Source organism: Danio rerio, chromosome 18 (assembly GCF_052040795.2).
Source record: "Danio rerio strain M-AB ecotype USA chromosome 18, GRCz13ab, whole genome shotgun sequence".
Classification (NCBI taxonomy): domain Eukaryota; kingdom Metazoa; phylum Chordata; class Actinopteri; order Cypriniformes; family Danionidae; genus Danio; species Danio rerio.
In genome coordinates, this window is record NC_141038.1 from 14585001 (window position 1) to 14601516 (window position 16516).

Consider the following 16516-nt stretch of genomic DNA (forward strand, 5'->3'; position numbering starts at 1 on the left):
AGAACCACTTAAATGTTCCTTTTTTGGGTGAACTACATGTAAAACTTTCATCCTTTCTATTCGCACAGCATTTCAATGGTCAGTTAAGCAGAGACATCATTAACAGTTTTGAGATGCTTGCAGCTTATGTTTAACATTTGGGAATAAACTAATATATGTACAGTAATAAAAAATATTATCTCACATAAAATCATGCAGGCATCATTTGCCAATGTTTAGGTCTGAGAAGACATTTATAATACAGTGTGTATTGTCCATTAAACATTAAATGCTTGTACAGTGGTCCCTCGATGTTTGCGGGAGTTACATAACACGCAATAGGCGAAATCTGCGCTCTGTGCAGTCTAATAAAACACACAACATATTAAAGCGCCTTTGGTGTTTCATTGTTTTCTATAAAACCAATCCAGAAATCGAGGGTGTATGAGATCAGTAGCATGGTCATACATACTGTAGACCACGGTGTTAACATTCATAAAAACCTTTAAATAATGTTAAGTACATGTCAGCAAATTATTTAACACTCTTCTAATGGTTTCTGGATATTTTAATGAAAACATTTTACATTTTGTTCCTGTAAATCGATTGGTCGATCGTGGGAATTTAGCTTGTTTTTCTCACTAATTTCTTTGTTTCCAGTTCGCTCTGCCAAACATGGCAAACAAGTGGTGGTAACTCTGCAGTATAAGGAGGATAAAGAGAACATGATGCCATTTGATTTGGCCACCGAGACCACTGAAGAGCTGTACGAGTGGTATCAGGTGGCCTGGGACATTACGCAGAGAGAGGAAAACCTAGTGTTTGAGGTCTGTCTCGTTCACATTTTTTTTTTCTAAATGGGGCCGACTGGGGCTAGTTGTCACAAAGGGGAAGTTTTGAGTCACTTGTCTGGTAAATACAGTATTATTTAGTTTAGCCAGACAAATTCAGGGGTGTTTAAATACTAGGTGTAGCCATAGAGAGAAGATTTAACTATAAAGATGTTCTAAAAATACAGTATAGTCAAGTATTTTGAGTGTAAGGTTGAGGTGGGGTTTATAAATGGTGACAATTCTTTTGCAGAAAGAAAAAACGAAGGAAGTGGAGACCAGAGATGAAGTGGCCAGTGAGATGTCAGAACTGGTTGTTTACTGCCAGCCACGCAGCAAAGAAAAGGACGGCTTTGGTATAGAAAATCAATATTTTTTTAAAGAAATTAATCTTTTTGTGTATTATAATGTTATAAAATCTTTTTTTCTAATAAATACTTTCATTTTGAATATCAAAAAATGTCTATCTGAAATAAATGAACTAATACTATGACTAATAAAAAAAGATTACAGTTTTTTCTAAAAAACAATAAGCAGCACAACTATTTTCAACACTGACAGTCATAAATGCTTCTTGAACAGCAATTCTTTCAGAAATCATGTGACACTGAAGAATTACTGACCCAAAGATAAATCAACTATAAATGTATTTTCTTTCCCATTAAGATAATTATACCTACAAAGAAGTCCGCTCCTTCGTAGAGAATAAGACGCCCTCCAGAAACAAGCTGACTCAGTTCATGTTGTATAACCGCAAGGCTTTGAGCCGCATCTATCCTAAAGGCCAGCGGGTGGATTCCTCCAACTATGACCCGTATCCGCTGTGGATGTGTGGCTGTCACATGGTAGCGCTCAACTTCCAGACGGCTGGTAAGATGAAGTGTCTGCAACGCATGGAGTAATGCATCCTATTAACATGAACTTTTTCCTACAAATTATTGTATTTGTGGCTATTTCTGCTCCCACTACACCCCTCAAAACAGGCCAGATATTGACTACAGAGGTGGGACCAAGTCATTGTTTGGCAAGTCACAAGTAAGTCTCAATTCATTGCCCTCAAGTCCCGAGTCAAGTCCCGAGTCAAGACAGGCAAGTCCCGAGTCAAGTCCCAAGTCAAAGGCAACAAGTCTCAAGTCAAGTCCAAAGTCCTATAGTTTGATTTTCGAGTCTTTTCGAGTCTTTTTAACAGAAAAATGAACTGTAAACAGATTATGTATGGTTGTAAGATCTGTATTTATTAAACAAACCTTTTTTTATGAAAGAACATATAGAAGATATATAAAAACACAAATGTAATTTTCTGAAAAAGTGCTAAACAGTGCTGCATCTTGTCTAAACAGCACATTGCACAAGAACGAGTTCCACTACAATAGAGTCCATTTTGCCTCACATCACACAGAAATTGCAGGTCTACTGCTGTCTAGTTCATTAAGTTTAGTTGTGCTATGTTATGTCTTCTGTGATCAACTTGTGATTAACTAAAACTACATAAAATGCAATGTAAAATTGTGGCACATATTCTAAATGAAGTTGGCTACTTTATACAAACATTAACGTTGTTTTTTTCACATAACAATGAAGAACTTTGCTCTCTACCTTGTGTGACGCTCGTGCACCGATTTCCTCTGTGGACAAAACTGCTTGCGAGCTCTGAAATATACGCTGCTCACGCGCAAATTTTCTCGCTCTCAAATATGCAGTGCTCACGCACACATTTTCCTGCGTGCTCTCAGAGATTATATACAGATTTTGAGTCTTGTGTTTCCTCTTCCTTTCGTGCTTTTTTATATGATTTATATTGAGGGACTATTTATTAACAAAAACCAAAATACTAAAATAGACTTACATATTAAATTTTTAATCTAATAAACCATAAAATTTTGGCTGTATGTTTTATGATGAGATATTTCCAGTTACAAACACTTAAAGACACAGAGAATAGATGTTGGATGTAAAGAATGTATTTTGTTTTACAAACATTTATTAATCATCCGAAAGGTGTACCATACTAATCAAATAAAAAAAAACATTTAAACAAAAATATAACTAATGCAAGCAGAAATGTAACTGTGATAAAAATAAGGAAAAACTTGATTTGGCATTATAGCCTACTGTACTATTCACTCTTTAAATAAATCTCACTATCAATCCCATTTTATCATGGCAACTAAAATAAAATGAACACGTCTCTGCTGTCTTCCACATTATTTATGAGATTGTGGAGGACATTTTCCATGTCATCCTCTTCATTTTGAGGAAAAGCTGTTCCACAGGGCCCCTGAACACATCTATTGGCATGGACAGTGTTTTGAACAGTACTATAGTAAAGTACTTTAATTAATTTGTTGGGGTCATATTATAGTTGCTTTGGTAACACAAGTGTAATATAAACAAATTACCCAGTGCTGTAGTTTTTTACAATATAGGGTATATTATACTACAATTCACCACACTTTACTGTAGAAAAACTACACTCTGTATTTTATTTTATCAGTTCACTATTCTTAATACTAAAGTATGCTGAAGCATTCATTAACAACTTGTAAATAATACTAGGCTTAAACATAGGCAGTATACCTTATTCTCAAAAACACTAGCATTTATTATAGAATTTACCTTAACCTCATAGTTTTTAATGTATTGTTACTAAATAGTGTAGCAATATATAAACCATATTAACATTCTGGAATAATCAATTTACCAGGAGGATCTCTGGAGAGCAAAAGCAGGAAAGGTTTGAGGCGCCAGTGTGGACAAAAGTCAAGCAAACGCAGTGAGACTGAATACGTGCACGAGAGACCAGCCAATCAGATTGAAGTACCTGCCCACTGGTGAAAGTAATGTCAGAGCCAATCAGATTTTTCTTTCTTTTCATAAAGAACGGGGTTCAAATCCCACTTAGGCACTTGTAAACTATCATTTTAGACCATTTTGTCAAAAATCCCTACTGAAAAAAACAGCTTGAACCAGCCTAGGCTGGTTTTAGCTGGTCGACCAGGCTGGTTTTAGAGGGGTTTTGGTCATTTCCAGGCTGGTTTCCAGCCATTTTCAGCCTAGTCTTATCTGGGCAGGCTGGGAGATGACCAGCTAAAACCAACTTGACCAGCCTATAGCCAGGCTGGGAGCCCAGCCAAACCCAGCTATGTCCAGCTTAAACCAGGCTGGTCAAGCTGGTTTTAGCTGGATTTTGCTGGTCAATTCAATTCAATTCAGCTTTATTTGTATAGCGCTTTTACAATGTAGATTGTGTCAAAGCAGCTTCACATAAATGGTCATAGTAACTGGAACAGTGTGGTTCAGTAACTGGAACAGTGTGGTTCAGGTTTTAGTGTTTAAGTTCAGTTCAGTTCAGTTTAGCTCAGTTCAGTTTCCAGCCTGACCAGCTAAGACCAGGCTGGAAATGGCTGGAAACCAGCCTAGAAATTACCAAAACCCCTCTAAAACCAGCCTGGTCGACCAGCTAAAGCCAGCTTACCAGCCTAGGCTGGTTTAAGCTGGATTTTTCTGCAGGGATATTGTTATGTTTAACAATTTATTAGAGCCACAAATTATCTAAAACTTGTTTTCATGTTTGAATAGGCAATAAATGTGCTAAATAAATTAAAATAGAAATACCCACAGTGAAACAGTTATATAAATTTAAATATTAGTTTAAATACATTCATAGTGGTTTTAAATATATTTTAATATGTAAAGTAGAGTTCAAATTCAACAAACTGAATAAAACAAGTCTTCGTTTTTAGTTTATTTAAAAACAATTACAAATGGAGTAATTCAACTCACAATTAAATGATCTCATTGAGTGATGGAATAATAAAGGTAAAACTTTAATTGAATGATCAGTCAAGTGTTTTCCAATGAAATCTGTTAAAATAAGAGTCCTACAAAACAGGAACAAAGACACTCATGAAACGAAATGTGATTGTCAATTGTATTTTTTATTAGATGGTTGGTTTTAAGTACCTTAAAAATAGTAGATAAGCCTTAAATATAGAGGGGGAAATACAGAAAAACAAACAAACAGAAATTCAACAATATAGATGCATTACATTACAATCTCGCAATAAAAAATTAATTAAAAACCATATAGAGGAATAAAATATTGCTAAGAGGCATAACATCAACAATAATACAAATACTTTTAAGGTTTTAAATACTAAATAAAATTAATAGTATCAATCCAAAATATGAAAAAGGTAACACTTTACAATAAGGTTGTATTAATTAATTAAGTTTATCTATGTACTAATGTGAACAAACAATGCAGTGAAGTACAGTTACAAATCATTACAGTATTCATTAATTAATGGAAATAAAATTATTGGTTAACCTTTGTTAAATCACAGTGCAATAACATTAATGTTAACAAGCATACCTTTAAATTGTAATTATGCAATAGTAAATGTTAAACTATAATTAATAAAGGTTTAAAAGTATAGTTCATTATTAGTTTATGTTAGTACATAGATTAACTAAAAAAAACCTTATTGCAAAATGTTACCAAAAAATAACAAAACACTTTTTTCACAGTTTTAAGAGCTTTAAAAATAAATTATACATATCTAGTTATTATGGCATGTAATTATTATTACTACTAATTAAATAGTTAGAAAAAACTGTCAGAGGATGGGCAATACACAAAAATAAAACATAATATGCGCATTGACACAAACGACCAAGTGCAAAAACATAAATTACAGCCATGTTCATTCATAATTATGTGAAATAAATGACGAGAGGGTAAGTTTGGTTAAAAAAACTGAAGTTCATTGACTTATGCACAACAGTAAAACAATGCTTTTGCACAACAGTAACACATTGCGAGTAGTTAAGTATCTTACCTTTGACAGATGTTGTAAATCCGCTGAATAAAACAAAAGGAGTAGATCGCGGATGTGTTTATTTCACTCTCCGAGTCAGAATGAAAATGGCATCTTCAAATTTCCCGCTGGTGCAAAAACACGGAAGTGCGCCACAAAGCGCTAGTGGTCGAAAGTATGCGCGCATGCTTTCTGTCTCACACACACACACAGAGAGATAGAGCGCTCCGTGTCAACATACTTTTTATCTTTGGGCTTTTTATAGAAAGTAGCAAGTCTTTACAAGTCAATAGGCGCAAGTCCAAGTGAAAGTCCGAGTCATTTATGTTCAAGTCCAAGTCGAGTTGCAAGTCTTTTCATATTTTGTCAAGTCGAGTCTGAAGTCATCAAATTCATGACTCGAGTCTGACTCGAGTCCAAGTCACATGACTCGAGTCCACACCTCTGATTGACTATATTAAATAGAATTATAAACACTTTAACATAGTATACTACTACCTTTAGGAATAACAGTGAATTGCACTTGCCGAGCCATTAGACTATTGTTGCGCAGGAAAAGTATACATGCACTATTACATACCTTTGGTCAATAGTAACCCTATAGACTTATTACAAATCATTCTTTACAAACAGAAGATCTAGGATCTTGTGTGCAGCATTAACAGAAATGTCCTTAACATTAAAATAAGTCAATCATAGATAATCAAGAAGTGGGGAAAGGTCATGTTTTTTTAAGTTTCATTTCAAGCTGTTCAAACACTGGCAACATATAATTGATCTTTAATCAACTCTTAATATCAACCTTTAATGCTAAAAATGTGATAAAAGAATAAAGGCCCATTCACACAAAGCATGTGTAAGGTACAGCCGGTTAGTCCAAGGACGGTGTCTACTGGTGAACGAAGGTTCACTGCATGTTCGGTCTTTCCAGTGCACAATGTTAATTTACTTTAAATTTAACTCATATCTGACTCCAATTTTAGGTATGAGGTGGTTTAGAATATTAATATATGTATGCTTGTTTTATCTGACTCCAATTATAAAACATCGATAAGATTATTTTGTTTCTTTTAATATTAGTTTAGATTATGATTTAATATTCTCTTTGATTCATTATTTTATATTATTCTAGTTCATTCGGATTCCTATAACATCTTGAGTCTTGTACCAGCCGAGTATACAATCTCTTAAGCGCAAGCATGTCAGTCTTGGTCACTAAACAGAGGCGATTAACCGCTATTCTAAAAAGGCAGAACCGTACTTACTCAGATTAGATTATTTTTTGTGTGGTCCTCATAGATCTGCTATCTATTAAATCAAACAAAGCTGTTTAGTCATACTATGATCATTACTATAGAATTAAGCAGACTTAAATTTAAACTATTAATAACTTTAAAACTAACTTTAAACTATTAAAAGTAATCACTATACGATTCAAATAGTATTATAAGTTTAAAGATGAAGGTCTATTTATCTTAGATAGCCTTTTACAGTATAAGTATACTTAAATTAATGCCAATGTGTTAGTTGGAGCTCTAAGAACATTTTATAGCATGCCACGCTGCTCCGTTTATCGTATTTTAGTCTTTTACTAACCTGTACAGGGGCTTGTGGTGCTATGGACTTAACAATCTACTAGATATAATAACACGAACTCTGTTTGAGTAATTCAAAACATAATTCATTAGTCAGGTAAATGTTTGTTATGCAAATTCATTTAGTCAATTCATAAACGATCAATACATCAAATTTTCAAAGATAAATCCAAGATTAAAAGATACATACTTGACCTCAAAATATACAGTGCATAGCATGGAACATGAAGTTCCACACTACGGGCTAATCTGATTACAGAATCGCCTCGAATATTTAGAAGCTTTTCCTTAAGTAGTCAGTACAAAAATCTCCACGAGGAAAGAGGTGTGTTGAATAACAAAAGGCATTTGCATTTAGTGGAAGAGTTTCTGCCTATAGGCATTTGAATAGAAGCCCCTAGGTAAAGGCACACCCTTCGCAGGGCTTCAGAAGATATCTGAAGCTATATGTCTATTTTGATTATGTCTATTTCTGAGGGAATGAGACCATTGTACCAGTCGCACTGAAACATTTCAAATGATATCAAACATGATAGATAAAGTCACTTGGATTAATATAGAACACTCAAACTTTGAAATGACCATTCTGTGTGATTTGGGTGAAAAGGGAGTGAGTGAACAGTGGGGGTTTTCGGGAGATGTTTCAAATGAAAATGAAGGAAAGGAGAGGAGCTAGCTTTCCCACATTCCCACCTGGTTGGGTGGATACAATTGTCTCTGTGTTTCCAGCTCATATTTGAATTGTCAAAGACATCAAAGTATTTGTAGTATTTCAAATAGGGTTGTAACGGTATGAATTTTTTACGGTATGATAATCGTCTAAAACAATACCACGGTTTGACGGTTTCGCGGTATACGGTATGTTACAAATGTTACAAAATAATAGAACAGTGAAGCAAATTTGACTTTTTCCAAATGATATATTTTTAGTTACTATAAACAATACCACTTACAATGAACAAATAAAAAAATAAGAAAATAATAAATAATGTGTCAGAGTCCAAATAAAGTCCAAATAAACATGGTGCAAATCCTCAGTAAAAAAATAGATATAAATATTTACTATACTATAAATAGTTACATAACGAAACTAGATTCAATATGGAACATCCTTAGGTTTTATGTGCCAGCATGGATATGGTTGTCTGCAATGCAGACAAACAGCTGCACCTTCATTTGCGTCTTTTGAAAACAGCAAGAGCAGCAGTTCGTCTTTGCAGTGTCACTGTTTTGTCATGTTTCTGTGCTGCTGTGCATGCAAAAGTACTTAGTATGAGAATTATTTCATGCAAAACTTTTTTTTTTTTGCGTTTTATTTAGCCGCGCATAAATGTATGCCTATCTCTCATTCCTTGTTGTTCAAAAAGCTCACTGTTGGTCCACAAACAAAAGCGAAACCTATGCTTATTGGTTGTGATATAGCGAGTTTGAACCAATCTGGGCATGGAGGAGTGACAATGCATCAATGTATCATGTCTGGTTTGTCCGGAGACACAGTGACGAGCGTTTCTTTGTCAAATCAGCGTTGTCAAATTATGTGATACAGCACTGGAAAGCTGAGATTCTCTTCTTTATGCCAATCTTTGAATTGTATGAATCGGATCAGCGGATCAAAAGTTATAAAACATTTAAGAGCAATACTTATTTTTAGCCGCGGGCGGCTGTCTCGGTCTTTAAGGGTTAAAACCGTTGATATGCAATTGTTCATGGTATGATAATCGTGCACGTTCAAATCGTGGTAGACCGTCATACCGGTATCTTGTTACAACCCTAATTTCAAATCTTAAACATGACAATGATAAACAAATTCCCCTTTTGCAACCATCAGATGTCCTCAGTGAGCTACTAGCGCATTTGACCAATGAATCCAGCTCGTATAATTTATCATTCTTTCCCATAACCAATTGTTTTCTAGATAATCATCAATTTTCTTTAATTAATCTTTGAAAAAAGAACTTTGTGTTAGCTATACATATGTTTAACTTGACTTCAATTAACATCAAGCAGTGTGCTTCTCCACAGTGTTGTCTGTAGCTTTAAATTGCAGTGTATTCTGACTGGCTGTCAGTGTTTTATCATTTATTACTGGAGGAAGTTCTGAATTTGATCCTATCAATATCGTTTCTTCACATCTTTATTATTACACTTGTGGTCTGGGTGTTTTACTTTCAGAATGATTTTTAGAACACTATCTTTATCATTATATCTATAGGTATCATGCTCAGTGTGGACATGCCTTAACTAGTGCTAAGACTGAGTGTATATTTACAGAGAAAAAAATCTTAAATATTTTTCACTCAGCTAATAAAGAAATATAACATAACAGCACTTCTTCTCTTTTCAGATAAGTACACTCAGCTGAACAGCGCCCTCTTCAGTCTAAATGGAAGCACAGGATATGTACTGCAACCTGAGCTGATGCGCAGAGATTCATATGACCCTCAACAGGAGAGGAAGAACATCAAATATACTATCGGAATCAGAGTGAGACATGATCTTCGTGTGAACAGAATACAGTCTGTTTTGGAACTGTGCTATTTGAATAAAAGCATATCATTCCTAATGTATTATTTTCCTGATGCTTAGGTGATTGGAGCACGGCATCTTCCCAAACCAGGACGAAGTATTGCCAGCCCCTTTGTGGAGATTGAGCTGTGTGGTCAAACAGATGAGAGCAAATTCAAGACTACCGTTTGCCGTAAGCAGCATCATTTGTTGTCACAGAAATGCAACCATAGTTTTATTCATTTTTAATTACTATTTAGCAGTTTTATTTATTTTTAGTTAAATTTTAGTAATCGTGTTGTACTTTTTTGTTTTCTATATTAGATTTTACACAGTTTAAATATCAAATTTAACTGAATTGTCTAAATACAATTATTTTTATATGTATTATATGTATTTGTTTTATATGTATAGTTTTAGTTAACTAAGAAATGTGAAAAGTGGTGAGAGAGGCTTATTTTTTTCCCCAAACCTATTTAAAGAATCATTTGTATTATTTTATGAGAATTTGACCCTATAAAAAGGTAAATATTTAGAACTACAAGTAACAGAAGTAACCAATATAATATTCTATATATGTAATATGATATTCTATAATATTCTATCATACTTCTCATCTAACTGGTAGCTACATGAACTAGTTATCCCCTGAGCATTATATAAAGTATGAACAAATTATTAATACATAATAATATTAAATATAATAATGATAATACAATTATTATTTTTAATAAATGCTTTTGTCTGATGTTATTAAAGGGATAGTTCACCCAAAAAATACAATTTCCTCACCATTTACTTGCATTCAAGTGGCTCTAAACTTTTTGGAATTTCTTGTGGTGAACACAAAACATGATGCTCTAAACAATGTTGGAAAAAAGCTGTTACTGACATCCATAGTATGAACCAAAATAATATGGAAGTCAATGGCTCTTCAGTATATCTTCCTTTGTGTTCAGCAAAAGAAAGGCACTCAAACAGGTTTGGAGCAAGAGAATGATGAGTAAATGCTGACAGAACATTCATGTTTGGAGTAACTATTCCGATAAGTATTCCCATTCAGCGGTTTTAATGAAATACATGTATCTACAGATGACAATGGGCTGAACCCTATATGGCAGCCTTCAGAGATGTTTGTTTTCAGCGTGTATGAGCCGGACCTCACCTTTCTACGCTTTGTGGTCTTTGAAGAGGACATGTTCTCTGACCCAAATTTCCTTGCCCAGGCTACATTCCCAGTGAAAGGTGTCCGCTCAGGTAAGCTTGTCGACATTTTAACAACATGCATATTTAAGCTCCAAAACTGAGCGTGATGTTTTCACAGGCTACAGATCGGTTCCTTTAAAGAATGGCTTCAGTGAAAATCTGGAGCTGGCATCTCTACTGGTCTGTGTTGATGTACAGCAGGTGGAGGTAAGAAACAAGTGGCTTTTTCTTGGAGATATTATTTATTTCAGTAGAAAATAACTGAATAAAAAGATGATTTTTTTTCTTTTTAAGTGTTAGTAACTTCGTTACTTTGTATGGTAAGTAATGTGTTACGTTACTTTTGCGTTTCTTTTATTACCTGGCTGAGGCTTGATCTTTTTGAGAACTTGATTTGTTTTTCTTTCTCTTTTGAATAGAGGAGCTCTGATATTAACAAAGCACTGTATAACCTACAGCTACATTTAACTTTTAAAAACACATAAAAAAATATATATTTTAGGATATTATCCCAGAACTTCCTGACCTCAGAGCTCTACATGCCTTATAAACAGATTATTCATTCATTTTCTTGTCGGCTTAGTCCCTTTATTAATCCGGGGTCGCCACAGCGGAATGAACCGCCAACTTATCCAGCTAGTTTTTACGCAGCGGATGCCTTTCCAGCCGCAACCCATCTCTGGAAAAACATCCACACACACATTCACACACACACTCATACACTACAGACAATTTAGCCTAACCAATTCACCTGTACCGCATGTCTTTGGACTGTGGGGGAAACCGGAGCACCCGGTGGAAACCCACGCGAAGGCAGGGAGAACATGCAAACACAGAAACACCAACTGAGCCGAGGTTCGAACCAGCGACCTTCTTGCTGTGAGGCGACAGCACTACCTACTGCGCCACAGCCTCGCCAATATACAGAATATTAAACGTTAAAGAGCAATGTGTTTTCTACTTTTATACTATTTGTCTTAAGTAAACTCACTGTCCATTGAGACAATCCCCTTTTCTTTTTCTTTGATGCATTCAAAATAATAAACACATTCTCTCATTGACTGCATGATTCATTGTGACTACTTTCATTTTTAATTCAGCAGTTTATTTTTTAAAAGCTAATTTATTAAACTAAAAAGTAACTCGCATTATATTTTCAAAGGAACTCAAATATTATCTTATTATATAAAAATAATGCGTTACTTTAGTTACTTACACAGTATAGATCCAGCAGATGATGTCATCATAGTTGAGTAAACTTAGAGCACAATAAATGGAAGAGTACAACTAATTTTTTTTGTCTTATTTGCTGAAATAATAAAAGAAAAACTTGTCGATGATGTTATCAAGACTTTCAAAAAGGAGTGTGAGATTGATAACGGCAGCCAGAAGAGAGAAAAATGTCAAATTTACTATCCTACTCATCATTACAAATACCTCCTCGCATGAGCGATGTGAGTGCGCATCATGGTTTCAGTTTCATTCTTACTCAATCCGTGTCCAATAAAGAAGTCTATGTAGTCTCTTGTCAGATGTTGTCTTTTAATCTTCACTCAGAGATACATAAACAAATAAAAATAATCAAAATATAACATCAAATTTCAAACATCACGGATGTGGTAAAGAACACTGTGTGACTCCACTTTTAGAGAACGCAGTGCCGTCAGACTTAACAGACGCAATTCTAAATAAAGAGCCTGCACACAATTTTTAACATGCTTCATATCCTCAATGCAAAATGCACAGAATATCCCTCTGAACAGCACATATGAATAATGTAAGTTCATAAATGCAAATAATTCGAAACAAAAATATTCAAAACTGAAATGCATCATATAAACTAACATTAGTTATTGAATCTGAGCAAATAGGCTACTTCAAGCGATAGTTCACTTATAATAGAAATGCCCTAATAGAAATATATGCAAACTAGTGCATATGTAATGAATTAATGGAACACCTGAGGTGTCATCCCTTAATGAGACTACTATGTAGATCTAATGGAAATCCCCTGTCTGACTTGTTTCTTTAGAAAGCACAGGAGGAACTTTACTCCTCCTCGAAACAGTTGCAAAAGAAGCAGGCGGAGATGAGCAGCGAGTTCTGCCTTTACGACACTCACTCCAACCTGCGCTCCAGTGGCCCTCAACGCCGCGAAGACCTCTCGCAGTTCACTTACTCTGAAAAAAAGTGAGTTCATGGTTTTTGTGTGTGTAAGTAAAAAGATACATCACAGCCTCAATGAAGATATTTACCTCTATCCATTTCTTCTTATCCATACAGGATAAATAAACCACAGCAAAAGATAAACAACAGCAAGTTCTACTCGTGAGGGAAACGGGCGCCTCTAAGTCTAGTTCCCTCTCAAACTGCATTGAACATTTTTAAGGGTCTCTTCCTCTTGATTCTGCTGCTCTAGTACTACTGGTTCCCCAACAGGCCACAAAGACAGGAAGTTGCAGTTTTTCACTTCTGTGGTCACAAAGGACCAAATTGGAGAGAGCGTTTGAGAAATGCTCATCAGAAAAAAAAAAAAAATCTATGTAGTAAGTGTAATCCGTCAGCTAGATGTTCGACCCAGACCACAGAAGCTGAAATTAATTTAAATTAAAAAGTGCATGAAGGTTTTTTTGTGTATGTTAACTGTGATAATTGTTAGTATGTTATGCTTTTTTATTCAAATTTTTTACACGACACCGTTTCTTATTAAAATCGAGATTTGTATGTGATTCTGGACCACAAAATCTTATGTTTATATTTTTGGAAAAAGTCAATAATTAAAGTGGCCGAGAGAGCTTAATGTGCTGCATACACGTTAAAAAATGCGCTGCAATTTCCCACAACGCAAACAAATTAATAAAATATGCTGCAAGTTGTAGGTGAACTTTGAAAGTGAGTTTTTTGTTTGTTTATTTTAACGTCCTGATTTCCTTGTCTTCTGTATTTCATTAGCCTTAACATTCATATCCTAAATAGCTGGGTCCGTCACATTTTAGAGTCTATTTAATACATTTCTGTTGCGTTGTGAGAAAATGCTGCACGTTTTATTGTTTGCTCTTCTCAATTTGCTGGTGTTTTTTGTAATTACATGCATTTTCTTAAATTGCAGCACAGTAAGCATTCTGGACCACCTTAAATAATCAATGAATGGGTCAAAAATGATCGATTTTTCTTTTATTTAAAAAAAAATCATTTGAGCATTTAGTAAACGTCATTTATCACAGGTTGTACTACTAAATGTTTTTTTTTTTATCTGTTTACTAGCATGAACAATGAACAATACATTTAGGGCAGTATTTGTTCATATTTGTTAACATTAGTTAATGAAAAATACAGATTTTTTTATGTCAAAAACCATTTGAATATTAAGTATAGATCATTTTCCACAATTATATTTGTACATTTCCTACTGCAAAAATATCAAAACTTAATTAAGTAATATGCATGGCTAATCGAATAATTTTTACAAATTTAAAAATAATTTTCTCAACTCAAATTTTTTTTAACTTAGATTTTAATAGTCCTAATTTCTAATGTTCTATTCTGATAAAGTATCACGTGATGTATAAATCTCAATTTTAAAACACTGACAGGTTTTGTGGTCCAGTGTCACATACAGTACTATGAGTTTTGCTCATTTGTTTCCTCAACAGTGTGAAAGTGTATGTTTTTGAAAATGCTACTGCTATTGTATCTGTGATGTTATGCATATGCAACATCTTCAGTTTATATGTGTGACGACTTGACAACCAAATCAACAATGGTGGACTACAGGACAGTATGTGCTTCTTCAAGAAGTGTGTTTCTTCAAGAAGTGACATCACCAACTATTGGCCTAGCATGTTTTTAGTCAATTTACTGGTAATAGATATCATTGGGATCATAAATGATTGTCACCTAAACAGAAATCTTTCACTTTTTGGTACATCATTGTTTTATAAAAGTGCTGTTATCTAGATGTTTTTTTTTTCATTTGCAGCTGTGCTAAACTTTTTTTTTCCATCTCAAAGTTTAAAATAACAATCAAGACATGTTATTTATTTTGTTTCTTTCTAGTTTTAATATGCATATGGATGAGGGAAGTTTTATCATGTTTGGTTGGATGATATACAGCCAGTGGATTGTCAGAAAATAATTATAATGACCATTTAACTATGGATTATCTTGATTATGTCATGGCTACTCACCAAATAAATAAATATGGGCATCAAATATTAATTAGAGTTTTATTATTGTATTTTTATTATCTATTCTAAAACAATTCACCTTGTACTTTTTTCCTCTGCTGTATTTTAAGCTTTTGATTTTGTCCGCATCAACTGTTTCACTATATTTTAAGCTAGCAGTTAAATAGTTTTCTCTGGTTTTAAGGTCTCAGGCAGTATATTAAAGGGGTAACACTGTCACATTGGAATTATAAGGTTCTATCTGCATTCTGAAAGATTTTGAGATATTGAGCTTTAAAGTTTTTGCATTACATAGTGCAAGTGTTTTCAAACTGTGGGTCGCACAGTGAACAAAGGTAGGTCACGCAACGTCACATAGCTGCAGCTATATTTACATTGCGGCGAATCAAAACCAGTACGATAGATGGCAATAACTCAAAAACCTCTTACCCTAAAAATATCTAAAGTGTGTTTCCTACAAAAAGACAAAGCTGGTTATGTATGCGGAGCTCTCAGTAAGAGACCATCGGAAAAGTGCTTTTTTTTTTTTTTTTTTTTTTGCTCCGTCCTGTGTTTTATTTAAAACACTACTAATTTTCTCTTAAATGAGCACAAACAGTTACTAAAGTAGTCGAATGCTTCATTATAGATCTATGCAAATACAATTAAAAGTGAAGTAGATTTTATAGCTTTATTTAATTTCTGGATAGGCCATTGATTTTAATAGGCTAAACCTTTTATTTTATTGTCAATATTTTCTAATGTTTGCTATGTATTCTATCCTTTGAAGCTTTTTGTTGTACCATATTTTTTACATCCCAACATTGACAGATCGCTAATCAATAAATATCTATTGTGCTATTTGTTCGTTTTAACGTCACCTAATTTTATGGAAGGGCATAGACGTTATATGGAAAATAGTAATAGTAATGTAACTACCCCATCATTCCTTCCTCAAGCAAATGTGTAAATATTAGATCTATTCAGCAATAACGTTAATTGCATTGGCATATTTATCTGACGTTTTCCCAGCTTGTATTAGTCGATCAAAAAGCTATTTAGTTTCTTATGACTACACTAGCAGTGGAATTTACTGCGATGTGACAGGGATCATAATTTGATCATAGGGAGGCTTGATCATAATCAAGGTGTTTGTTTAAAGGTTGATCATATTCTCTTCTGAAAAAAGAAGAGTATCTTTTTCAACAAAAAAAATTATCACAGTTACAGCCAACATCCCACAAAAAAGCACTTCGAGCCTCATTTCGCAAAATCCAAAAAGCCACACACCATATATTCTTGACTGCTTTGAATGGATGCATTTTTATACCCATTTTTCCATATTAAAATATTATGGTGAGTCTTGAGATTGAATTACTTGCCTAGGTGGGTCCCGGAATAAAAAAGTTGGGTAA

At 34.1% G+C, this 16516-nt stretch overlaps 1 protein-coding gene and 1 long non-coding RNA gene across 3 annotated transcripts in view; one reads left to right on the plus strand and one right to left on the minus strand.

Moving 5' to 3' along the window:
- plcg2 (phospholipase C, gamma 2) overlaps nucleotides 1-13460 on the plus strand; it is a 44954-nt gene extending 31494 nt beyond the window's left edge. The window contains 9 exon segments of one of the 2 annotated variants that reach the window (NM_001044968.2): nucleotides 640-806; nucleotides 1063-1165; nucleotides 1476-1679; nucleotides 9569-9708; nucleotides 9811-9922; nucleotides 10822-10986; nucleotides 11054-11142; nucleotides 12968-13125; nucleotides 13219-13460. In NM_001044968.2, the coding sequence (NP_001038433.1) occupies nucleotides 640-806; nucleotides 1063-1165; nucleotides 1476-1679; nucleotides 9569-9708; nucleotides 9811-9922; nucleotides 10822-10986; nucleotides 11054-11142; nucleotides 12968-13125; nucleotides 13219-13267 (1187 nt within the window). In that variant the 3' untranslated portion in view covers nucleotides 13268-13460. 2 annotated transcript variants of the gene reach the window in all.
- Nucleotides 1-16516, minus strand: part of LOC147832768 (uncharacterized) — a 40269-nt gene that overhangs the window by 729 nt on the left and 23024 nt on the right. Inside the window, exon 3 of the long non-coding RNA XR_015514771.1 lies at nucleotides 1-1693. This exon is cut by the window's left edge and continues 729 nt beyond it. This is a non-coding gene — a long non-coding RNA (uncharacterized LOC147832768). The remainder of the gene's footprint in view (nucleotides 1694-16516) is intronic.